Source organism: Bos javanicus, chromosome 22 (genome assembly GCF_032452875.1).
Source record: "Bos javanicus breed banteng chromosome 22, ARS-OSU_banteng_1.0, whole genome shotgun sequence".
Classification (NCBI taxonomy): domain Eukaryota; kingdom Metazoa; phylum Chordata; class Mammalia; order Artiodactyla; family Bovidae; genus Bos; species Bos javanicus.
The window spans coordinates 7,045,530-7,073,107 of NC_083889.1; the positions used below are offsets into that span (position 1 = coordinate 7,045,530).

Sequence of the window (27,578 nt, forward strand, 5' to 3'; positions counted from 1 at the left end):
GACACTCTCTCCACTTACATGAGGGAACAGGCCAGGGCACACCCACAGACACTGTGGGGCATAGTGACAGCCGTCCCAGCCCCCCAGAGAAGGCAAGTCAACCTTCTCACAAGTGTGCTCCTGGGACTTCCCTGGCGGGGTGGTACTTAGGAGTCCACCTGCCAACGCGGGGGTCACGAGAACTGAGCCTGCGTGCCACAAATGCTAAAGCCCGAGCACCCAGAGCCCAGGCTCTACAAGAACCACCACCACGACGAGCACCTCCACCAGAGAACAGCCCCCGCCCGCCACCACGGGAGAAAGCCCTCTCACAGCTACGAAGGCCCAGGACAACAAAAAGAACCTTTAAAAACAAGAATACTCTAAATCTAAGAGAGAAGATTCTCAGGATGTTTGAGGATGCACTTTGCTTGCTGAAATAAAATCTTTTCAGGAACAAAATTTCTCCCCTCATCAACATTAATGACATTTAGAAGTTAAACAGTTGGCTGAATAAGTAAATATTGATATTTTATACATTTTAAAATAAATCTTAAGCCTCAATTATAATGATCATTTTCTGCTGCTGTCCCTTTTGTTTAAAAAAAACAACACCTAAATGAACTCTGATATGATCTGTCTTGATGACAAATGTGGACAACTGAAAACAGATTTCCTAAAAAGAGCAATAAAGGCACATTGTAAACAAATCCTCATTTGTTCCCTAGTATTTCCAGAAAGCTCAACTGAGCCATTAGCAAACAGTCAGTCTTGTTCTAGGCTTATACCCATTTTCTAATCACATCCCATGCCAGACTGCTTTTTCTCTGTCTTAACCCACAGCCACCTCCCAGCTCTCTTCTCTCACTATATAAACCTACCACTCAAAAGTGAACATTCACCAAGTCATACCACACTCTAACCCATTCCACATCCTACAGCTGAGTAATCTTCCCAAAACAATCAGGCCACTCACTCTCTTAAGACCCTGAAAGGGATTCTAGTTAATAGCACTTAGAGGGAAATAAGGAGAAGGCAATGGCACCCCACTCCAGTACTCGAGTGGAGTAGCCTGGAAACACCCATGGACGGAGGAGCCTGGTAGGCTGCAGTCCATGGGGTCACTAAGAGTCGGACACGACTGAGTTGACTTCACTTTCACTTTTCACTTTCACGCACTGGAGAAGGAAATGGCAACCCACTCCAGTGTTCTTGCCTGGAGAATCCCAGGGACAGGGGAGCCTGGTGGGCTGCCGTCTGTGGGGTCGCACAGGGTCAGACGCAACTGAAGTGACTTAGCAGCAGCAGAGGGAAATAAGCCAATGTGTGCGATTTACTCTGAAGTAAGTTTTTTCTTCATGGTTGCACGGTTATATGAAAAGGCAAAAACAGTTCAATACTAATAGCAGACTCTGGTTTGGGTACATGAGCACTAACCGTAAACTTCCTTCACCTTTTCTGTTAAGTTTGGAATTCTCGTTAAGATGTCAGAAGAAAACCCTAAGGGTCTCCTGCCATCCTCACAGCACAGAGCCAAGAGTAGAGGTCACTGTCCCTTACAAAGCCCCCTGCCCTTTCCCGCCTCTCTCTCATCATGTCCTACCACGCACAAACGAGGCTCCAGCCACTCACAACTTCTTTCAGGGCAGCAGAGAGGCCTCACTCTCTAAAGCTCCGCACGCGCTGTCACTTCTTTCTGGAACCCCCCTCACCACACCTGGAGAGCCCTACCTTACCTGTCTGGTTTCAGCTCAGTGTCCTCTAGAGCCCCGCCTCCAGAAGTCGGGTTTAAGCAGCCTCGTTTGTACTTCCAACAACACTCGCTCATTTCATTGCGGTGCGTCGGCTTATCTGTGTGTTTCTTTCCGTGTGTCACATCTGTCCCCTTCTTTCAACATCCTCTGAGCCAGTTCTCCTAACAGCAGCAGGGTATGAACTCCTTGCGTTTAAGATGCTTACAGGAAAGAAATTATCCCATTCTTACCAGGCACTGTCCTTGCTGGCTCATCGAAACCAGGACTTCCCTGGTGGCACAGTAGACAAAAATTCGCCTGCCACTGTAGGTGACACAAGTTCGATCCCTGGTCCAGAAAGACTCCAGGTGCTGCAGAGTAACTAAGTCCATGCTCCACAACCCCTGAGCCCACGCTCTAGAGCCTGCAAGTTGGTACTGTTGAGCCTGTGTGTCGCAACTACTGAACCCACTGTGCCCAGAGACTGCACTCCACAACCAGAGAAGCCACTGCAACGAGAAGCCTGCACACAACCAAGACTGGACCCCACTCTCTGCACCCAGAGAAGGCCTACACAGAGCAACGAAGATCCGGCACAGACACACATAAATACGTAACACACACCAGGAACCGTGTCCCCGTCTCTTCAGGCTGGTCTAACAAAAAAAACCATAGGCTGGGTGACTTTTCAACAAAAGACATTTCTTTTTAACAGTTCTGGAGGCTGGGAAGTCCAGGGTCACGATGTTGGCATGTCTGTCTAGAAAGCCTGGCTTCCTGGGTCAGGAACTGTCTTCTCGCTGTGTCCCCTCATAGCAGGAAGGGTGAGACAGCTCTCTAGCATTTCTTTCGTAAGCATGCCAATCCCATTCAAAGACCCCCATCTCCTAATGCCATCACACTGGGGTTAGAATCTCAACAAGAATTTGGGGGACACATTCACTCCACAGCATCGGTCCTGGTCACAGAAGATCCTTTACCACCATCATCCTTTTTTGATTGTGCTGCATCTCCCCGCTACACATGGGCTCCCTCTAGCTGTGCAGAGCAGCGGCTGCCCTCCAGTGGCGGGAGACGGGCTGCTCGCTGCTTCTGCTGAGGAGCACCGCTCTAGGCGCACGGGCTGCAGTAACAGCAGCCCGCAGGCTCCGGAGCTCGCAACAACGTTCTTATCTTACAACCACGAGGAGTCTCTATTTTCATAACTATACCTCATCTGTCATCGCTTATCTTGAGCCTTTACCACAATCTACTACGATGATTTACTATTACCTATAAAATTCTCATCAATAACAGATCATAAAAAATACCTCCTTCGCTAAACTTAGGAAAACTTTCCAGTCACTGTACGGAGTCATCAGTATTCAACTGCCTGGCTACAGCCAAGCTGAAATAAGTTTGAAGATACTAAGTCCATCATAAAACTTTCTCTCTTTATTATGCAATTAGAAGGATCAAAGTGTTAAAATTCAGGATGCCTATCAGAATTGATAAGACATTTTAAAATCATCTTTAATGGCCAAACTATTCAAGAAACAAGTCACTAACTTCCAAGTTATTTTTGGAAAACAAAACACAGAGCCTAAAAGAGTAAAATAAACGAAAAACTACACACACACTTCATTTTATACAATTAGCATCTTTAAAGTGGCAAGTAGGAGAATGGGGCCTGTGTGGCTTCAAACAACGCTGAAAGAACGCACCCACCTGTCATCTACGAATTTCAAGAAAGCCTTATCTTTACTTTCTTGGCCTTCAACTGGCGGCGAAACAGACACACCAGCATTAAGTGTGCCAGCCAAACAGGTTATGATCTGTAAACACACGCTTGTACAAGAGAGTTCCTCTTAAAACAGACTAAGATGAAAGTCCTTCTATAAAGCACTCCTTAGTGACGATGTAAAAATTATTCTCTAAATAGTTTATCTAAACTTGCATTTACATACTAGATTTTCTTAGGGGTCATATTTTAAAAGAGGTCTGAAAACAAACCAGGAAATTCCCTGGCAGGCCAGTGGTTAGGACTCCACGCTTTCACTGCCAGGCTCAATCCCTGGTCAGAGAAATAAAATCCCACAAGCCACAGGGCATGGCCAAAAAAAAAAAAAAACTCCAAAAAACAAAACATAACTGGAACTTCCAAGAAAAGATGGCAGAGATGAAGGACATGAGTTCATCTTTTCTTACGAGAACACCAAAATCACAACAGCTGAAAAACCATTGACAAAAAAAGCCTGGAACCTACCTAAAAAGATAATTCTGCATCCATACACACAGCGGCAGCCACAATGACACAGCAGGAAGGGATACCGTCATAATAACATCAGATCATATACCCGCAGGTGGGCAACCCACAAAATAGAAAACAATTAAAACCTGAGGTTCTCCCACAGGAGTGGAAGTTCTGAGCCCCATGTCGGGCTCACCAGCCTGGGGATCTGAAAATGGGAGGAGGAGCCCCCAGGGAATCTGGCTTTGAAGGCCAGCAGACGCTGACGGCTGCAACTTCACAGGGCTGAAGGAAACAGAAACTCTACTGTTAGCAGGCGCACGCAAAGTCTAGGCACACCAGGACACAGGGCGAAAAGCACTGGCCTCAAAAACCCTGGGCGAGACACATGTGCTGGCATCAGAAGGTCTCCTGCAGAGGCGAGGGGCGGCTGCAGCTCACAGCAGGGACAGACACTGGTGGAGGCAGTTCTGGGGAGTACTTAGTGGCAGGACACGTTGTAGAAGCCACCATTTTTTCACCAGGACCTGGCCCCTCCCAACAGCTTGTAAGCTCCAATGCTGGAGACCAACAGCGTGGGCACATAGTCCAACCTATTAGCAAAAACACAACTTAAAGTCTTCTCGAAAGCTGCCCACTAAACATATCCCCTGACACAGCCCTGCCCACCAAAGGACAAGATCCAGCTCCACCCACCAGTGGGTAGGAACAAGTCCCTCCCACCGGGAAACCTGCATAAGTCTCTTAGTCTCATCCACCACGGGGCAGACAGCAGAAGCAAGAACTACCACTCTGCAGCCTGCAGGACAGAAACCGCAATCACAGAATGTCAGATAAAATGAGAGAGCAAAGTATTTCCCAGATGAAGAAACAACATAAAATCCCAGAAGAACAACTAAGGGAAACAGAGACAGGCAATCTGAGAAATAATTCAGAGTAATGGTAGTAAAGATGATCCTAAGTCTCAGAAAAAGAATGGAAACAGGACATCCCTGGTGGCACAGTGGAGAGGAATCCACCTGCCAATACACGGGACACAAGTTCGATCCCTGGTCTGGGAAGACTCCATATGCCACAGAGCAGCTAAGCCTGTGTGCCACAGCTACTGAGCTCCCCAGCAGCCACCAAGCCCACGCTGCAACCACTGAAGCCCGTGCACCGGGAGCCTGCGCTCCGCAGAGAGGCCACTGCAAGGGAGGCCCACACACGGCAGTAAGAGCGGCTCCCACGCGCTGCAGAGAACGCGCCTGCAGAGCAACGGAGACGCGCACAGCCAAACACAAACTGACTCTCTTTCAAACGAGAATGAAGGCACAGACCGAGACACAAGAAATATTTAACAAAGACCTAGAAAAACTAAAGAACAAACAGAGACAAACAGTAACTAGATAGAAAATACACTAGAAGGAGCCAAGTGCAGCATAAGGGGAGGCACAAGAATGGAGAAGACGGCAGAATGCAGAACACACTGCCTCAGAACAGAGGGAAGACAAAGAAAAAGAACAGAGTCCAAGAGACCTCTGGGACAACTTTGGATGCACCAACATTCGCATTTTAAGGGTCCCAGAAGGAGAAGGAGAGAGAGAAAGGACCTGAGAAATATCTGAAGAGACAATAACTGAAAATTTTCCTAACATGAGGAGGGAAACTGTCACCTGAGTTAAGGAAGCACAGACAGTCCCAGGCAGGATAATCCCAAGGAGGAACATGGTGAGACACATAGTAATCCAACTGACAAAAAGTAAAGACAAAGAAGAAATATTAAAAGCAACAAGAAAAAAGCAATAGTTAACAAAGAAGGAAACTCCCATAAGGTTATCACCCGATTTCTCAGCAGAAACTCTGCAGGCCAGCAGGGAGTGGTGAGTTATATTTAATGCGATGAAAGGGAACAATGTACAACCAAGAATACTCTACCCAGCAAGGTTCTCATTTAGATTTGAAGGAAAAATCAAAGTCTTGACAGACAAGCAAAAGCGAAGAGAATTCAGCACCACTAGACCAGCTTTACAACAAATGCTAAAGGAACTTCTCTAGGCAGAAAAGAAAAGGCCACAACTAGAAACAAGAAAATTACAAGTGCAAAATAACAAGTGGTAAAGCCTAACATACAGTAAAAGTAGGAAATAACCCGCATACAAATATGATATCAAAACTAGCAATCGTGGGCCGTCCCTGAGTCCAGTGGTTAAGACGCTGCACTTCCAATGCAGGGGGCACGGGATCCATCCCTGGTCAGGGACCTAAGATACCACATGCTGCACGGCACAGTCAAAAAATTACAACTTATAAAACTAGCAATTGTGACAAGAGGAGAGTACACACGCAGGATAATGGAAATGCAGTTATAATTAAAAGACCAGCAACCTTAAACAATCTTGTTTATATACAGACTGCTCTATCAAAACCTCAAGGTACGGCCTTGCTGGTGGCTCAGTGGTAAAGAATCTGCCTGCCAATGCAGGAGACACGGTTCGATCCCTGATCTGGAAAGATCCCACATGCCCTGAAGCAACTAAGCCCATGTGGCCCAACCACTGCGCCCTCAGCCCTGAACTACTGAAGCCTGTGCACCCTAGAGCCTGTGCTCTGCAACACGAGACCCACCGTAATGAGGAGCCTGCACGCCACAACTAGAGTAACTCCCACTCACAGCTACTAGAGAAAAGCCCGTGCGGCAACAAAGACCCAGCACAGCCAAAAATAAATAAATATACTTTAAAAAGCAACTTCAAGGTAACCACAAGCCCAAAATCTGCAATAGATACACTCACACAAAAGAAAAACAAATCCAAACACAATGCCAGAGTCAGTCATCAAATCACAAGAGAACAAAAGAGGAAGGACAGAAAAAACACCTACAAAAAATCCAAAAGAACTAAGAAAATGGTAACAGAAACAGACATATCAATAATTACCTTAACTGGAAATGGATTAAAACCAATGAAAAGACAGACTGGCTAAATGAACACAAAAGCAAATAAGACGTGGATATATGCCGCTACAAGAGCCCACTTCAGATTTAGGGACACATACAAACTGAAAGTGAGGAGATGGAAAAGGTACTCCATGCAAATAGAAACCAACAGAAAACCAGAGAAGCAATACTCATATCAGACAAACAGGCTTTAAAATAAAGACTGCTACAGAAGACAAAGAAGGACACTACATAACGATCAAGGTATCAATCCAAGAAGAAGATACAACAATTGTAAATATATACGCATCCAACATAGGATCACATCAATATAAGGCAAATACTAACAGCCATTAAAGCAGAAATTGACAGTGACACAGTAACAGTAGGGGATTTAACATCCCACTTTCATCAATGGACAGATCATCCAGACAGAAAAATCAATAAGGAAACACAGACCTTAAATGACATACCAGATCAGATGGACTTAATATTTACAGAGCATTCCATCCAAAACCAGCAGAATACCCGTTCTTCCAAGTGCACATGGAATATTCTCCAGAAATGATCACATGTTGAGCCACAAAGCAAGCCTCAGTGAATTTAAGAAAACTGAAATCACATCAAGCATCTTTTCTGGTCATAATGCTATGAGATTGGAAATCAACTGCAAGACAAAAAGACTACCAAAACACAAACATGGAGAGGCTAAATAATATGCTACTAAACAACCAATGGATCACTGAAGGAATCAAAAAGGAAATCAAAAAATACCCAGAATAAAATTAAAATGAAAGCATGAATATCCAAAAACCTAAGAGATGTAGCAAAACCAGTTCTAAGAGGGAAGTTTGTAGCAATACAGTCTTACCTCAAGAAATAAGAAAAAAATCTCAAAAGCTTTTACATATATATATAAGTAATACATACTATACATTTGACAAAACTTATGAATTTTTGTCTACCTGAAAAATTTGAGATTTTGATTTCACTCGTTTGACTTAGAATGACCAGAATGCTAGATTTCTAATTAAAAAAACAGATATGCAACAAGCAACAAAGGTTTACTGTATAGCACAGAGAACTATAGTCAGTATCTTGTAATAACGTATAATGGAAAACAATTTCAAAAAATATGCGCATATATGTATAGCTGAGTCACCTGCTGTGCACCCAAAACACTGTGAGTCAACTCTATGTAATAAAATATACATATTAAATTTTAAAAAATTTTTTAAGAAATAATAAAAATCTCAAACAACCTAACCCTTATACCTAAAGCAACCAGAGAAAGAAGAACAAACAAAACCCAAACTTAGTGGAAAGAAGGAAATCATAAAGATCAGAGCAGAAATAAATGAAACAGAGATCGAGACCACCGAGACTAAATGCTGGTTCCCTGAAATGACAAGCAAAATTGATAAACTTTATCCAGACTCACCAAGAAAAAAAGGAAGAGGGCCAAATCAATAAAATCAGAAAGGAGAAGATACAACAGACACCACACAAGTGCAAAGGTTTGGGACTTCCCTGGTGGTCCAGCAGCTAAGAATCTACCCTGCAATGCAGGGCACATGGGTTCAATCCATGCTGGATAACTGAGGTCCCACACGCCACAGGGAAAATAAGCCTGCCTGTCACAACTCCCGCACCTGTGCGCCACAGCTAGAGCGCTCACGTGCTGCAGTGAGACCTCAAGGGACACAGCGAGGCCCGACGCAGAGCGAGTAAAATATTTAAAGAAGAGACCATCATACAACACAAAGGATCATAAAAGCCACAGGTACAAGCAACCACAGGCCATTCAAATGGACAACCTAGAAGAAGTGGACAGATTCTTCCAAAGGTACAGCTGCCCAAGACTGAACCAGGGAGAAACTGAAAATATGAACCGACAAATCACAAGTACTGAAAAGTGAAACCTGAGATTAAAAAAGGCCCAACAAATCCAAGTCCAGGATCAGATGGTTATCTGACCCTGAATTATCACAGGATAATGCTTGATAGAATTATCACAGGATAATTCTATCAAGCATTTAAAGAATAGAGAACACCTCTCCTAAAACTCTTTCAAAAACTGCAAAGGAAGGAACACTCCCAAATTCATTCTAGGAGGCCACCATCCCTGATACCAAAACCCAACAAAGATAACACAAAGGAAAGAAAATTACTGGCCAGTATCACTGATGAACACAGACGCAAAATTCCTCAACAAAATACTAGCAAACTAAATCAAACAATGCATTAAAAATAAAACCATACACCATAGTCAAGTGGGATATAACCCAGAGATGCAAGGATCTTTCAATATCTACAAATCAGCGTGATACACCATACCACATCATTAAACTGAATAAAAACCATATGATCACCTCAATAGATGCAAAAAAGCTTCTGACAAAATTCAGCACTCACTCATGATTTAAAAAAAAAAAAAAACCTCCAGAAAGTAGGCATAGAGGGAATATACCTCAGCATAATAAAAGCCATCTACAACAAACAAGGCTGTATATTGTCACCCTGCTTATTTAACTTATATGCAGAGTACATCATGAGAAACGCTGGACTGGAAGAAACACAAGCTGGAATCAAGATTGCCAGGAGAAATATCAATAACCTCAGATATGCTGATGACACCACCCTTACAGCAGAAAGTGAAGAGGAACTCAAAAGCCTCTTGATGAAAGTGAAAGAGGAGAGTGAAAAAGTTGGCTTAAAGCTCAACATTCAGAAAACGAAGATCATGGCATCTGGTCCCATCACTTCATGGCAAATAGATGGGGAACCAGTGGAAACAGTGTCAGACTTTATTTTTTGGGCTCCAAAATCACTGCAGATGGTGACTGCAGCCATGAAATTAAAAGATGCTTACTCCTTGGAAGAGAAGTTATGACCAACCTAGATAGCATATTCAAAAGCAAAGACATTACTTTGCCAACAAAGGTCCGTCTAGTCAAGGCTATGGTTTTTCCAGTGGTCATGTATGGATGTGAGAGTTGGACTGTGAAGAAGGCTGAGCACCGAAGAATTGATGCTTTTGAACTGTGGTGTTGGAGAAGACTGTTTAGAGTCCCTTGGACTGCAAGGAGATTCAACCAGTCCATTCTGAAGATCAGCCCTGGGATTTCTTTGGAAGGAATGATGCTAAAGCTGAAACTCCAGTACTTTGGCCACCTCATACGAAGAGTTGACTCATTGGAAAAGACTCTGATGCTGGGAGGGATTGGGGGCAGGAGGAGAAGGGGACGACAGAGGATGAGATGGCTGGATGGCATCACTGACTTGATGGACATGAGTCTGAGTGAACTCCGGGAGTTGGTGATGGACAGGGAGGCCTGGCGTGCTGCGATTCATGGGGTCGCAAAGAGTCAGACACGACTGAGCGACTAAACTGATCTGACTGACAACAAACCTATAGCTAACATGATACTCAATGGTGAAAAGCTGAAAGTACTTCCTTTAAGATCAGGAATAAGACAACGATGTCCACTCTCTCCAATTCTATTCAACATAGTTTTGGAAGTCTCAGCCACGGCAGTCAAACAAATGAAAGCAATGCAAATTGGGAAAGTAGTGGTAAAACTGTCACTGTTTGCAGATTAGACCATACACAGAAAATCCTCAAGATACTGCCAGAGAACTACTGGTGCTAGTCAAGGAATTTAACAAAGCTGCAGGATACAAAATTAATGCACAGAAATCTCTTGCATTCCTATACACTAACAATGAAAGATCAGAAAGAGAAATTAAGGAAACTATCCCATTTACCACTGCAACAAAAAGAACAAAATAACTAGGAAAGACCTACCTAGGGAGGCAGAAGAGCTGTACTCAGAAAACCGCAAGGTAGTGATGAAAGAAATCAAAGACAACACAAACGGATGGAGAGATGTATCAATGTTCTTGGATTGAAACAATCAACATGGTGAATATGTCTGTACTACCCAAAAAGTGAAAGTGTTAGTCGCTCAGTCGTGTCTGACTCTTTGCAACCCCATGTACTATAGCCCACCAGGCTCCTCTGTGCATGGAATTCTCCAGGCAAGAATACTGAACTGAGTAGCCATCCCCTTCTCCAGGGGATCTTCCCAACCTGGGGATCGAACTCAGGTCTCCCACACTGCAGGCAAATTCTTTACCACTGAGCCAGCAGGAAAGCCCAAAGCAACCTACAAACTCAATGCAATCCCTATTACCAATGGTATTTTTCACAGAATTAGAACAAAAATATTTTAAATTTGTATAAAAATACAAAAGACCTCAAATAGCCAAAGCAATCCTGAGAAAGAAAAACAAAGCTGGAGAAATCAGGCTCCCTGACTTCAGACTAAACTACAAAGCTTCAGTAATCAAAACAGAATGGTCTGACACAAAACCAGAAATACAGATCGATGAATCCAGAAATGAACCCATGCACCTATAGTCATCTCATCTATGACAAAGGAGGCAAGAATACACAATGGAGAAAAGACAGTCTCTTCAGTAAGTGGTGCTGGGACCACTGGACAGCTACATGTAAAAGACTGGAATCAGAACACTCCCTAACACCATACACAAAAATAAACCCAAAATGGATTAAAGACCTAAATATAAGGTCAGACACTATAAAACTCTAAAAAGAAAATATGGGCAGAACAAACTCCAACAAGATCTTTTTCAACCCACTTCCTAGAGTAATGAAAATAAAAACAAAAATAAACAAGTGGGACCAAATTAAACTTAAAAGTATTTGCACAGCAAAGGAAACCATAAACAAGATGAAAAGACAACTCTCAGAATGGCAGAAAATATTTACAAACCAAGCAACTGGCAAAAGATTAATCTCCAAATATACAAACAGCTCAGAACTTCCCTGGTGGCCCAGTGACTAAGACTCCACATCACCAATGCAGGGGACCCGGGTTCGATTCCTGGTCAGGGAACTAGACTCCACGTGTCATAACTAAAGATCCCAAATCCCCAGTGAAGATCAAAGATGCCATTAAGATCCAGTGCAGCCAAATAAATAAATATGTTAATATATATACATATTTATATATACACATATACGTGTGTATACACACACACAAGATACAAACAGCTAATCCAGACCAAAAAACAAAGTCAACGAAAAAATGGGCAGAATACCTAACAGACATTTCTCCAAAAAAGACATACAGATGGTCAAACACATGAAAAGATGCTCAACATCACTAATTATTAAGAGAAATTCAAATCAAAACTACAATGAAGTAACACCTCATACCAGTCAAAATGGCCATCATCAAAACAATCTAAAAAAGTAAATGATGGAGGGACTTCCCTGGAGATCCAGTGGTTAAGAAGCTGCCCGCCAATGCAGGGGACAGATTTGATTCGTGGTCAGGGAACTAAGATCCCACGTGCTACAGGGCAACTGAGCCTGTGCACCACCACTACTGAGCCCACACCCCGGAACCCGCGTGCCACGACTGCTGAAGCCCACACGCCATAAAGCCCACGCTCCGCAACAAGAAGCGCCACCATGATGCAGAGCCGGTACAAGGCAGCTACAGAGGAGCTCCCTGCTCGCCACGACTAGAGAACGCCGGTGTGCAGCAATGAAGACCCAGAAGAGTCAAAATAAATACATTACTACTTTTAAAAATTAAAAACTAAATAAATGCTAGAGAGAGTGTGGAGTAAAGGAACTCTCTTACACTGCTGGTAGGAATGCATACTGATACAGCCCGTAGGAAGAACAGTGACATTCCTTAAAACACTAAAAACGTTAACTACTCCATGATCCAATCATCTCATTCCTGAGCATATACCTGGAAAAAACCGTAACTCAAAAAGAAACATGCTCTCCAATGCTCACTACAGCTCACTTTACAATAGCCAGGATATGGAAGCAACCTAAATATTCATCAACAGAGAAATGGGTAAAGAAGATGTGGTACATACATACAATGGAATATTACTCAGCTATAGAAAGAAATGAAACTGTGCCATTTGCACAGACATGGATGGACCTTCACGCTCATACAGAGTGAAGTCAGAGAAATAAATATCACATTAACACATATGTGGAATCCAGAAAAATGGTACAGATGAACCTATTTGCAAAACAGAAATAGAGACAGACATAGAGAACAAACACAGGGACACCGAGGGGGAGGCAAGGGTACGATGGATGGGAAACAGGGATGGACACACGTACACTGCTGTGTACTGAACAGGAACTAATGAGAAACCCAGTGTGCAGCACAGGGGGCTCAACTCAGTGCTACGTGGCGACCAAAGGAGAAGGAAAGCCAACAGCATATACGGACAGCTGTGCATGTATAGCTGGTTCACTTTGCTGTACAACAGAGATTAACACCTGACCTGCCTCCTGCGTGCAGGTCAAGAAGCAACAGTTAGAAGTGGACATGGAACAACAGACTGGTTCCAAATCAGGAAAGGAGTACACCAAGGCTATATACTGTCACCCTGCTGATTTAACTTATATGCAGAGTATACAATGAGAAACGCTGGACTGGATGAAGCACAAGCTGGAATCAAGATTGCTGGGAGAAATATCAGTAACCTCAGATATGCAGATGACACCACCCTTATGGCAGAAAGCAAAGAAGAACTAAAGAGCCTTTTGATGAAAGTGAAAGTGGAGAGTGAAAAAGTTGGCTTAAAGCTCAACATTCAGAAAACGAAGATCATGGCATCCGGTCCCATCACTTCATGGGGAATAGACGGGGAAACAGTGGAAACGATGACAGACTTTATTTTCTTGGGCTCCAAAATCACTGCAGATGGTGACTGTAACCATGAAATTAAAAACGTTTGCTCCTTGGGAGAAAAGCTATGACCAACCTAGACAGCATATTAAAAAGCAGAGACATTACTTTGCTAACAAAAGTCCGTCTAATCAAGGCTATGGTTTTTCCAGTGGTCATGGATGGATGTGAGAGTTGGACTATAAAGAAAGCTGAGTGCTAAAGAATTGAAGCTTTTGAACTGTGTTGTTGGAGAAGACTCTTGAGAGTCCCCTGGACTGCAAGGAGATCCAGCCAGTCCATCCTGAAGGAGAGCAGTCCTGGGTATTCATTGGAAGGACTAATGCTGAAACTGAACCTCCAATACTTTGGCCACCTGATATAAAGAACTGACTCATTGAAAAAGACTCTGATGCTGGGAAAGACTGAAGGTGGGAGAAGGGGACGACAGAGGATCAGATGGTTGGATGGCATCACCAACCCGATGGACATGAGTTTGAGTAAGCTCCTGGAGTTGGTGATGGATAGAGAAGCCTGGCATGCTGCAGTCCATGGGGTTGCAAAGAGTTGGACATGACTGAACGACTGAACTGAAACTGAAAAATTAACACATTATAAATCAATTATACCCCAATAAAATTTTTAAAATAGAAACAAGTAAATAAATAGATAACCAACAGGGACCTAGTGTATAGCACAGGGACCTCTGTTCAATATTCTGTAATAACCTAAATGGTAAAAGAATTTGAAAAACAACATACACATGTACGTGCACAGCTGACTCACTCTGCTGCACACCTGAAACTAACACAACCCTGTCAATCAACTACACCCCAAACATAAAATAAAAATTTTAAACCCCTAACATACTTGGGCCACCTGATGCGAAGAACGGACTCCCGGGAAAAGACCCTGACGCTGGGCCAAACTGAAGGCAGGAAGAGAAGGGGACGACAGAGGATGAGATGGCTGGATGGCATCACCGACTCAATGGACGTGAGTTTGAGTGCACTCTGGGAGTTGGTGATGGACAGGAGGCCTGGCGTGCTGCAGTCCATGGGGTCACAGAGTCCGACACAACTGAGCAACTGAACTCAACATTTCTTTAGATCAAACTATATCATAATGAAGTTATTTTCATGTCCTCATCCAGGCACTGGGCAACTTTTTCTGGAAGGGACTAGACAGCAATACTTCAGCTTTTGCAGGTCACATAAGGTCTCTGTCACATATTTATCTTTGGGTTCTGCCTCCCCAACTCTTCAAAAACATAAAAAACAAACCCATTCTTAGCTTGCTAGCCACAGAACAAGAGTCTATAGGCCAAATCCTGTCCTGGCGGATGGACCAAAAGGAGGAATTTGTTAATCCAATTACAGTGAAATTCTCCACAGCAAATAAGCCTGTATTTCAAATTATTCATCTGAACCTATTCAAGTAAATCACTCTCTGTGAGCCAAGTACAGGATCCAAGCACTTAAAAGAACTTCAGCTTTACCATAAACCACCAACAGTCATCAGTTCTCACTTCGAAGCTCAAATCTGAACACCAAATTAGGAAAAACAACTCCACATAAGGTAACCAAAACAGCATCAACATAAACATGTGCTTATGATGTTGTTTTATCTCAACAGATCTCTAGTTTAACACCAGGATGTAATGCCCATCAACTTTATAATATTTTGATGAATGAATTAAAAACATAAAGATCTAGAAGATGGGACTTCTAGTTAACTATAACCTTGTCACCATTAGTTGTATGAACCAGGACAAGTCAGATAACTTCCATTTGCTCCCTTGTCTTCTAAATGGAGGTAGTGAAGTGAAGTTGCTCAGTCTTATCTGACTCTTTGCAATCCCATGGACTGTAGCCTATCAGGCTCCTCCATCCACAGAATTTTCCAGGCAAGAGTATTGGAGTGGGTTACCATTTCCTTCTCCAGGGGATCTTCCCAACCCAGGGATCGAACCCAGATCTTCCGCATTATGGGCAGACGCTTTACCGTCTGAGCTACCAGCTGCTGCTGCCAAGTCGCTTCAGTCGTGTCTGACTGTTTAACCCCATAGACAGCAGCCCACCAGGCTCCCCGTCCCTGGGATTCTCCAGGCAAGGACACTGGAGTGGGTTGCCATTTCCTTCTCCAGGGGATCTTCCCACCCCAGGGATCGAACCCAGGTTGTCCGCATTGTGGGCAGACGCTTTACCGTCTGACCCACCAGGGAAGCCCCTAAATGGAGGTAGGGTGGGGTATAAAACCAGACAATCTCAATCTTTAAAGTGACAGATTTAAAGTTCTAGGACTATTACAATCCATACCTTCTTGATCAGTGATATGATGCACTGGGGTTTTTCCTAGACATTGGTGTTTTAAAAAGAAAACAAAAGCATGAATTGTGAAACTGAGCGGTTGAAACACTAAGTACACACTGTACTAGGTTAGTCACACCTTGAACACTTCCCATGTATGCCAATGTTTGAAGTGTTTTACAAACAATATCATATAATCCTTACAATAATCCTCAAAGGTGAACAGTATAATCTGAAAGATTAAGCAACTTGCTGAGGAAGGGTCAGGATTTAAATCCAGCAATGCTCCTCCACGCTATTATCTCTGTCACTGTTAGGGAGCAGATTCTAGCATTCTCCCCTCAGCTCAAGACAGACAGGGATGACAAGGGAAGCGTAAGTGGTGCTCTGCCTCCCTCTCCTCCCAGCTTCCTTTCCTGCTGCCGCGGAAGGCTGAAGCACAGCACACTCCCTGCTGGGCAGAGGTGTGTGTCTCTGGCACCTGCTTTCTGCACAGAGCTTTGGTTCACACTGCCACACACGTCTGTTGGAAACTTTACGGTCCACCGCATCACGACACTAACCATAACAGAATTCTAGCCTGCCATATTCCTTCTGTATCCGAGTAAGATACCAACATTGTAAAATGAACACCTCTGATTTGGCTTTGCGTGATGTAAAGTGAATTACTGGGCTTTCCCGGTGGTCCAGTGGTTAAAAATCCGTCTGCCAATGCAAGGAGCATGGGTTCAACCCCTGGTCCGGGAAGACTCCACACGCTGCGGAGCAACTAAGCCCACCACCACAGCTACTAAGCCTAGAGCTGGGTCCACAAGAGAAGACGCCTCGACGAGAAGCCCATGTGCAGCAACAGAGACTCAGCACAGCCAAAAATACATTCTTATTAAAAACAAATGAAAAGTAAAGCATCCTATTTCATCTGAAAGCTCTGGTGACAAGAGCCATGCGCAGTCACCACCAGAACTACTGGGCTTGGACCTTCCGCATGGCTTTCCGTAAGTTATCTGGATGACCCAAGCAGGGTTGGGGGTTGGTCTGCTCTTTGTACCGCAAAGAGCATCTCTCTCCCTTGCCTCAGCCGGCAAAGGCAGGAAGAAGCTACTAACCAGCCACAAGATCTGCGGCCACTGCTTCAAGACTACCTCCCTCCAGTGTGTCAAGGAGTGCGTGTGGTGGAAAGCCAACCCTGAATCCCAGCTCAGCTGTGCACCCTGGGGTTCAAAGCCCTCTTCTACAAAACAGGGAACATGCTACAGAGTAAAGCACCCAGCAGAAGACTCGAGTAACAGGCACAACACACACCCGTCAGTGGGTCCTAGCCCTACCTCTGAATGTCATTCAGCCATCTACGGGACAGTAAAAGCAAAACCTACCCTTTATCATTTCTCTCACTAGGCCTGAACTGAACAACACTGAGTGTAATTCAATAAACATTCACCAAGGCCAATAAATACCAATCCCAATGGTTATTAACAGTTCCTAGGCTCCAGAGGGTCAAGGTCACCCTAATGCAACAGTTCCTAATGAACAAGCATAGTATATATTCTACAATTAAACTGCCTTTAAATTAATATGCCAGTTTTTAACCTCCCTACCAGACAGGCAAAGATTGACATGAACAGTCCCTCGTGTCACCAATGGTGTTAGACAAACAAGTACTTTCACACTCATGGTGGGACATGTAGAGCAGGACAACTTTCTGAGACTACTGTTTAATAATATTTAAGAAGAGTTTGAAGATATATACTTTAGACCTAGCAACTCAACCTGTGGGAATTTATCCCAAAGATAATACCTGGTAAGTGGAAAATGGGGTGTAACAAGAATAATCTGTTTACCCATCAAGTATAATTTTATGAGAGAACCATATGTATTATTCAGTCACTAAAAGGGAAATCCATATCCATTACCATACCAAAAAAAAAAACCTTCTGATACATAAAGATAAAAATAATCTGATTTCAAAATACGAGGTATGAGCCTATTTTGTTAAAAAAACAAACATATACATAGAGAAAATGAAGACTGATTACCTCCAGGTGGTGAGATCACTTGTTATGGTCATTTTTCTAACTCATAAGTATTTTTTCTCTCTGGCAAGAAACATGTATCACTTCTATCATCTAAAATAAGCAGAAGGTGTGCTACACATCATTTTGGTTCTCTGAATCCCAGGAAATACGAAAGACTCTTCCCTGAAAGGCCAGGAGGCTGCACGCCGCGCCCACAAGCCCACAGACGGCGGGAGGGCTGACTCCGACACCGGGGCCTCTGGGTGAGGGCCCCACACCTGAGCAGCTCGGGACCCTCTCACCAGGCCTTCAGCTACAGCCACACGTCCCCTCCGTCCTGCAGCGCTCCCCTCCCCACCCGTCTCGCAGAAGTTTACACAGATACCACCTTTTCCATAAAAAGCTTATGTAATCTGTTTAGCAATTACTTCAGACTGACACATATGACTTTTTACTATACGCTGTGAGTCTTTCCCCACTGGAGTTATAAGCTCCTGGAGGGCAGGGACCAAGTCCTAGCGAGCCTTGTTTTCTCCAGATGACCCAGCAGAGCATTTTGTGCACAGCACACTCTAATAAATGCTTGATGAACTAATGAATAAAGAGGGTACCTGTGAGGTTTTTCTAACAGCCACTGCCCTTACTTTACAAACAAAATAAGGACTCCAAAAGGTTAGTCCATGGTCACTTTTTTTTTCTTTTTGGCCTCACCACAAAGCATGTTGGATATAGTTCCCCAACTAGGGATTGAACCCATGCCCCCCGCATTGGAGCACAGTCTTAACCTCTGGACCACCAGGAAGTTCCTTGGTCACTCACTCAGTAGTACCACAGTCCCATGCTCAACTTGGGCCTTTCCTTTTTCCTAACTCAAAGCTCCTGTTCTGCATTTTCAAAGGGTTTTTGTTGATCTTCCTTCATGTCTTATCGCCTGACATGTGTACTTCACCCAGCTCTGTTCTCTGTTTTTGACAGTAGCTCTAGAAGGAAACAGATGAGCTTCTCTTGACAATTCTTAAACCTGTGTTCAGACTATACCTTTAGCTGGTATAACAATGAACCTTTAAGCAAAAGATGGTCAACATTCATCCAACAGTTATTTACTGAGCACCTATTAGGGGCCAAACATTATCTGGTAACTAGAAAGCTCTATTTACTGGCACCTTGCATTTATTGATAAAACTGACGCCCCTAACATTCTAATCCCATGGACGGAGGAGCCTGGTGCGCTGCAGTCCATGGGGTCAGGAAGAGTCAGACACGACTGCGCGACTTCACTTTCCCTTTTCACTTTCATGCATTGGAGAAGGAAATGGCAACCCACTCCAGTGTTCTTGCCTGGAGAATCCCAGGGACGGAGGAGCCTGGTGGGCTGCCGTCTATGGGGTCGCACAGAGTCGGACACGATTGAAGCGACACAGCAGCAGCAGCAACATTCTAAAAAGAGGGGGCTACAAACTTCTGCCCAAAGGCCACATCTGGTCTGCTGCCTCTTTCTGTAAATCAGATTTTATTAAATACTGCCACCCCCATCCACGAATGTATTCTCTATGGCTGTCTGGGGGCTACAAGGGCAGAGCTGAATAGTTACAATGGAGACCATATGGCTCACAGAGCCTAAACTATTTGCTATGTGGCCTTGATAGCTTGCTGACCATCGTAAAATACCAATATGCCACTGGACTCTCAAAACACCTTATATTTGGTATATTTTACAGCAACAGTAACAAATAGTAGGCAATAGTTTGTTAATCCTTTGAAAATTACCAGTCCAGCAGCACAGCTGTGACAGCGCTATTCCTTCCATCACACTCCTGTAAGAATCATCCTGAAAACAGCGCCCCCTGGTAAACATCTGTTTCTCACAACTCATACAACTTTGGGGATCTTTAATCTCAGTTTCTCTCAGTCTCTAACTGAACAATTTCATTCTTTTCAGAGTCAGCCCTTATACAAAAAACCACTCACTTCTTTGACAAATTACTTCCCTGAAAAGATCTCTAGTCCAATGTGTATCTTGAGGTCTCCTACTTGCAATAATTCAAACATAAAAGAAATGAATTTTATTCCCGATGATGCTCAGTATTTCGTGAGACTTTTTTTTGCTGCACACTATCCTGAACTAGTAACGTCTTCAGGGGTAAAAAATGCAGACTCCAGATTTCTTCCCTGAGCGGAATCAAACCGTCCACATATACAAAGAAATACTTTATTAGTTTAAACCCAGTTACAGCATGTTTTCAAAATATTTCTTCAAAAATATACAACTCACAAGCTTTACAATCAGAAATAATTATAGAATGTCAGAGGAGGTACTTCAGAGATCACTAAGTCCAAGTCTCTTAATTTTCAGAGGAGAAAGGTGAGGCTTACATGGGCCAACCAACCAGCTTTCATTAATTCACAATGGCCTCAGAACAGGAAGTGATACTAATGTCTCATCTATCAGCCAGGAACCGTGCTAGCGTCCAAGGCTACGTATGTATCTTCAGACAATTAATTCAATTAATCTTTATCAATAAGATGTTTTGCAAATGAGGCAGATTACATCAGGAGAACCAAAGAAAATTCCTTAATAACTGCTCAACATCTTTTACTTTTCCTACAAAGAAAGCTCTCTTTTCTTAAAGAGAGACTGCCCGGTGTATAGATTAAGAATACTGGCTCTGGAGCCAGGCTGCACAATTCAGAATCCTGACATTGCCCCTTTCTGGCTATGTAACCTCAGGGCAATTTACCTAACAGCTCTTTCTTTCCTGATCTTTACGGGGATAATCTCGGTATGTCAACAATCCTAATGTGCCTGGTACATGTAACTGCCTATAAATTTGTTGCTGTTGTTATTTTCCTTAGGTAGTCTTATCAAAACATGGTTAAGTAACCCAAGGTATGGAGAAAGTGCCCTCAACAGCGGCTATTAAAATTCATATAACTACAATCACTGTAGTAAAGTTTGATTAAATAGTAAGGGTAAAGAGGAAAAAAGTTCTTAAAAGGACCGTTTGTAAGCTAAATCCCACTAAAAACACACGCACAAGAAGTTCTGCCTTTTAATATCAAGAACAAACAAGTTCACTCTCAAAATCCTTCAAGCAAGAATGACTGAACGCTAATGCCAGAGTGTTCCCAGGTTTCACCAGGGCTCAGACACAAGAAAATGACTTCTTCAGCACAAACACCATGACAACAGACGCTACAGCCCAGAATCCAACAAATATTTTGATTTTACTTTAAAATAATTATTAGTATTTTCACTTAAAGATAGCCTTTTTAAAAAGTTATGTGGTAGGAAGAGTAGGTGGCACTTTCTCCCTTGAAGGAATTTCTATCAAAAGTCCAAAATCCTCACAAACATTAGAGGGCAGGGTCTTTACACCTGTGTGGCCTTGGAAAACTCACTGAACAGCTCTCTAAAATTCAGCATCTTATCTACAAATCAGCATTAACATCTACATCCCAAATTTGGGGAAGTCGGGAGGAACAGGGGCAGAGGAGGCAAACTAAGATTTGTATGTAAATGCTCTGAGATATGACCCAGAATCCCAACAGACTCCTGGGCCTGTATCAGAAAAAACATAATTCAAAATGATACATGCATTCCAGTGTTCACTGCAGCACTATTTACAACAGCCAGGACACGGAAGCAACCTAAATGTCTATCAACAGAGCAACGGTTAAAGAAGATGCGGTACACGTATACAGCGAAATGCCAGTCAAGTGAAGTCACTCAGTCGTGTCCGACTCTTTGTGACCCCGTGGACTATACAAATAGCTGTGAAAAGACAGGAAGCAAAAACCAAAGGAGAAAAGGAAAGATACACCCATTTGAATGCAGAGTTCCAAAGAATACCAAGGAGAGATAAGAAAGCCTTCCTCAGTGATCAATGCAAAGAAATAGAGGAAAACAACAGAATGGAAAAGACTAGAGATCTCTTCAAGAAATTTTAAGATACCAAGGGAACATTTCATGCAAACATGGGCTCGATAAAGGACAGAAATGGTATGGACCTAACAGAAGCAGAAGATATTAAGAAGAGGTGGCAAGAATACACAGAAGAACTGTACAAAAAAGATCTTCATGACCCAGATAATCACGATGGTGTGATCACTCACCTAGAGCCAGACATCCTGGAATGGGAAGTCAAGTGGGCCTTAGAAAGCATCACTACAAACAAAGCTAGTGGAGGTGATGGAATTCCAGTTGAGCTATTTCAAATCCTGAAAGATGACGCTGTGAAAGTGCTGCCCTCAATATGTCAGCAAATATGGGAAACTCAGCAGTGGCCACAGGACTCGAAAAGGTCAGTTTTCATTCCCATCCCAAAGAAAAGCAACACCAAAGAATGCTCAAACTACTGCACAATTGCACTCATCTCACACACTAGTAAAGTAATGCTCAAAATTCTCCAAGCCAGGCTTTAGCAATACGTGAACCATAAAATTCCAGATGTTCAAGCTGGTTTTAGAAAAGGCAGAGGAACCAGAGATCAAATTGCCAACATCCGCTGGATCTTCAAAAAAGCAAAAGAGTTCCAGAAAAACATCTATTTCTGCTTTACTGACTATGCCAAAGCCTTTGACTGTGTGGATCACAATAAACTGTGGAAAATTCTGAAAGAGATGGGAATACCAGACCACCTGACCTGCCTCTTGAGAAACCAGTATGCAGGTCAGGAAACAACAGTTAGAAATGGACATGGAACAACAGACTGGTTCCAAACAGGAAAAGGAGTATGCCAAGGCTGTATACTGTCACCCTCCTTATTTAACTTATATGCAGAGTACATCATGAGAAACGCTGGGCTGGAGGAAGCACAAGCTGGAATCAAGATTACCAGGAGAAATATCAATAACCTCAGATATGCAGATGACACCACCCTTATGGCAGAAAGTGAAGAAGAACTAAAGAGCCTCTTGATGAAAGTGAAAGAGGAGAGTGAAAAAGTTGGCTTTAAGCTCAACATTCAGAAAACTAAGATCATGGCATCCGGTCCCATCTCTTCATGGGAAATAGATGGGGCAACAGTGGAAACAGTGGCTGACTTTATTTTTCTGGGCTCCAAAATCACTGCAGACGGTGATTGCAGCCATGAAATTAAAAGACACTTACTCCTTGGAAGGAAAGGAATGACCAACCTAGATAGCATGTTCAAAAGCAGAGACATTACTTTGCCAACAAAGGTCTGTCTAGTCAAGGCTATGGTTTTTCCAGTGGTCATCTATAGTTGTGAGAGTTGGACTATAAAGAAAGCTGAGTGCCGAAGAATTGATGCTTTTGAGCTGTGGTGTTGGAGAAGACTCTTGCGAGTCCCTTGGACTGCAAGGAGATCCAACCAGTCCATTATAAAGGAGATCAGTCCTGGGTGTTCATTGGAAGGACTGATGTTGAGGCTGAAACTCCAGTACTTTGGCCATCTGATGCAAAGAGCTGACTCACTGGAAAAGACCCTGATGCTGGGAAAGATTGAATGTGGGAGGAGAAGGGGATGACAGAGGATGAGATGGTTGGATGGCATCACCCACTTGATGGACATGGGTTTGGGTGAACTCCGGGAGTTGGTTATGGACAGGGAGGCCTGGCGTGCTGCGGTTCATGGGGTCGCAAAGAGTCGGACACTACTGACCAACTGAATTGGACTATAGCCTGCCCAGCTCCTCCGTCCATGGGATTTTCCAAGCAAGAATACTGGAATCGGCTGCCATTTCCTTCTCTAGGAGATCTTCCCAACCCAGGGATTGAACCCACGTCTCCCACACAGCAGGCAGGCTCTTTACCATCTGAGCCATCGGGGAAGCCCCTGATGAACTACTACTCAGCCATTAAAAGGAGTGAAATAGCGTCATCTGCAGAGACATGGATAAGCCTAGGGACTCATACAAAGTGAAGTCAGAAAGAGAAAAAAACATGTAATACTGCTTATATGTGGAATCTAGAAATGATACAGATGAATTTATCTGCAAAGCAGAAATCGACACAGATGTAGAAAACAAACCAATGGATACCAAAGTGGGGAGGGGAGGCTGCAATGAGCTGGGAGATTGGGACTGACATACACATACTACAAATTACACATACATACATACATTTGTACATACACATATATACAAATTATATAACTAATGGGAACCTACTGTATAGCCCAGGGAACTCTACTCAATGGTCTGCGGTGACCTAAATGGGAAGGAAATCTAAAAGACAGAGGGGTATATGTACAGCTGGTTCACTTTGCTGTACAACAGAAACTAACAACAATGTAAAGCAACTATACTCCAATAAAAAGTTTTAAAATAAGAAAGAAAAGGAAAGGTGTTGAGGATGGCTCACACACAGGCAAATACTGCCAGTTTTGAGTCCTTCCACCCCAGGCAGTGGGAAGGGGAGGCTGCAGAGCAAGGTAAAGCTAAACAGCCATTTGTGTTTGGGATATATAATGTTTGATCACTGTTCCGTTTTACATAGTAGTTGGAAATGTAACATCTTTTTAGTCTCAGATTTGTTTTTTTTAAATATGGGACTCCAGAGATCACCATGATTCATATTATGAAAGACACACTAGAGCCAAGCATCCTTTGCCTAGCACCTCCAAACTCATAACAAAGAAAACCACAATCCCCCTTTATACATTCTTCTCTTCCACCAGCATAAACTGAAGGCAGTCATAATACACGACGGTGAAATGTGCTTACGAAATCTTTAAGAGGTATTCCAGAAAATTAAACCTGGTTATGTAATCAGTATAAAAATCTGTTGTCAGCTTTTTCCCAAAGCTGAAAAGGACTTTGATGAAATCCCAGTAGAAATAGTACCCCCCCAAAAAAATTTTTTTAATTATAAACTTGTATAACTTGGTATCAGGTGGAGCTGGAAAAGATCATATAAAAGGAATCTATTTTACAGCAGAGAAGATATAGAACAATCTATTCTAAGTTTGGAGGGATGGAAGTCTAGGGCCTCTAAGTATATTCAGTCTTTGACCCAAAGACCAGTTTAAAAAAGGGTTTAAAAAGCATGGTGCAACCTCAGTGCAAATTAGACACATCAAGAAATGAACAAAGCTGTCACTTTTGTTTCACTAGAAACAGAACCATGTAAGTAACATCTAATGCACTAAGGATTAGTTGGGAAGAACTTCTAAAATAAAAACAAAAATCAGGATCTTATCTTAACAGCGGCAGCAGCTGAAAAGAAGTCTTGAGAGTATTTAAAAATAAAACCAAAACAAATAAAAAAATAAAAATACAACCCACCTTAATGAGGTCAAGCTGTGTGAGGTACATTTTAGTTTAAGCACTTAATAGAAATTTGTTTAAGCTAGTAGATCGAAAACATTTTCTGGATTTTTTCTTTTTTTTTTTGCTTTTGGATTCTGTCTCTGGCCTATATTACCATTTATGTAGATACTAACTCAATTTTTAAAATAAAAATATTTTCTAATCCACTTAAAAGAGATTCACAAACAGTCACTGTGCTGTTTTCAGTTCACAAACATTACCTCACTCAGTTGTCCCCATAATAATAAGTAGGTATTATTTCTATAATGTCAATTTTAAGAAAGAAGAAACTAAGGGTCATAGAAATCAAAGAACCTGCTTCAGATCATAGGACTAGTATGTGATAGCGTCATGAGGGAACCCAGGTGAATCCGCAGTAGATACTTTCAATCACATTAAAAACAAAAGTAACACTAATTTTTCAAATAGCTTCATTAACTTCAATTAACGTCAAGAATCACACTGCAGACTGGCAGCAGTTCATGAAAAATGATTTGTTTTTATTTAAACATTCCCACTAAAAGCAGACCCTGACAAAGAGATTTGAATTTTGTTTCCTTTCCTGTTTTTAAATGCACATAAAAAGTCTTGAGGCATCAATACCAAAGTTTTAAAATTTAACCGTCATCTTATGAGCCAAACTTCAAATTTTCACATCGCAAGAGTATGAAAGAAATCTCTCCTCTAAATGACTTTGGAGCTAAGCCTGCAAAAATGTGAACCTGTGAATTGTTCTCCACGTCCACCCGCAGACTCAGTCAAGAAACAAATACCTAACTCCCGGAGAGCAGAGGGGATATAGAACAATCAGGACACTCGACACATTAGACCATTTCTCCTTATTACACCCATCTGGCCAAAGGGGCTGAACGAGAAAGCTGTTTACTGCCCTATAGGTGTCAGTGAAATAGGCAGCTGCAACACGAGCCCATTGTACCTATAAAAGCTGACTCAAATAAGAACATTTATCACAACTACCAGCTCTCCTTTCTAGCTTCTGTCAATTACACAAAGAGCTTGCTATTAAATATTGATGGCATGCTATATGCAACAGAACTCTGGCGAAGAGCCTCCTGCTATCAATTTTTGTTATGAAAGAAAAACCGTCCTTATTTTCGACGTAAAGCCCAAGCCACGAGCTCTGTCCAATGGGTTATCGCATTGTCCTTCCCAGAGGAGGGTGTCAGGGCCACCCCCACACACACCCAGGGGTGGAGACAGGTTCTGGGGAGGGCGGGTCCCTGAAGGTCCCGGGGCAGGGGTCCCAGTCTCTCTTCTCCGCAGCTGTCAGCGACAGGTCGGAAGGCGGGGCGGGGCCCGGCCAGGCTGTCCGCACAAAGCCAGCCAGAGCGCGGCGGGCGGACCCGGACCCAGGCCCGGGAGGACGCCGCGCAGGGCGGAGCAGGTTGGGGCACTTACCCAGCAGCAGCACGTTCTTCCCCGCGGGGAGTTTGGAGCGCGAGCGGGTGGAGACCTCACTGAGGATGCAGGACCTGGCGGGAACAAGGCGCACGCTCAGGCCGGGGCCCCGCGCCGGAGGGGCTGCCCCGGCCTCCACGCCCGGACGGGGGCGGCCGAGAACGCGGCGGCCTGGGCCGGGCGCCGAGCCCCGGCGGGCACGCGACCCTGGACCATCCCCGGGCCGGCGTTGCCGGCGGGGACCAGGGAGGGCTGCGATCCTTACCAAAGGTTCTGTCCGTCCTCGTCGTCGCCTGCCGCGGCCGCGCCGTTGCCCGACGCTAGCTCGTTGGCCAAAGGGCCGCCTGTGTAAGTCGCGGTTAATCCTGGCGGACAGGAACCGAAGGAGCCGACTCGCCCCACAGCCGCCATCTTGGTAGGGAATCACACCGCTCCCGGCAAAGCTGAATGAGCGCAGCGGCGGCGGCGGGAACCCGGATATGGAGCGTTCGGCTCACGGGAGCGAGGCGGGGCATGCGGGGGTGGGACCCAAGCTCTGCAGGGACTGACGGAGTAAGAGAGGGCGAACTGCGCGTGCGCTGCAGGCTGGCCGGCGCGGCGGGGGTGCGCGTGCGCAGATTGCCCGGCCGGCCGCCCTGCCGCAGCGCCAGTCCTAAGCTCTGCGGGTTGATTGCCGCCACCCCCACCCCTCCTGCAGTCCTGGGCTGCAGCCGGGCGCCTTGGGGTGTGTCAGGGGAACAATGCTCGCTCTCTCTCTTCCCCCCCATTTCCCCTTCGGGTCCACAAACCTCGTAGCGGGTGTGAAATTCCTGCACTGTCACTGCTATCCCGGCTGCTGCAATTAGAATTGGTTTTTCTGTTTACCTGAGACACAGCTGTCATCCTGCAATCTTCTTTCACCATTGTTGTGCGGGTTCTGTTTGCCTCATTCCTGTGTCTTCTTTCGTTATTTTAGTGGAGAACTTCCTCCGTT

General features: G+C 43.9%; 1 protein-coding gene across 1 annotated transcript in view; it reads right to left on the bottom strand.

Annotated features, from left to right (window-relative positions):
• The window catches only part of DYNC1LI1 (dynein cytoplasmic 1 light intermediate chain 1), a 52,908-nt gene extending 25,757 nt beyond the window's left edge, over positions 1 to 27,151 (bottom strand). Inside the window, exons 1-2 of the mRNA XM_061395748.1 lie at positions 26,871 to 27,151; positions 26,606 to 26,679 (exon numbers count right to left, since the gene is read on the bottom strand). Of these exons, the coding sequence (XP_061251732.1) occupies positions 26,606 to 26,679; positions 26,871 to 27,016 (220 nt within the window). The 5' untranslated portion in view covers positions 27,017 to 27,151. The remainder of the gene's footprint in view (positions 1 to 26,605; positions 26,680 to 26,870) is intronic.
• Positions 27,152 to 27,578: the final 427 nt, after the last annotated feature.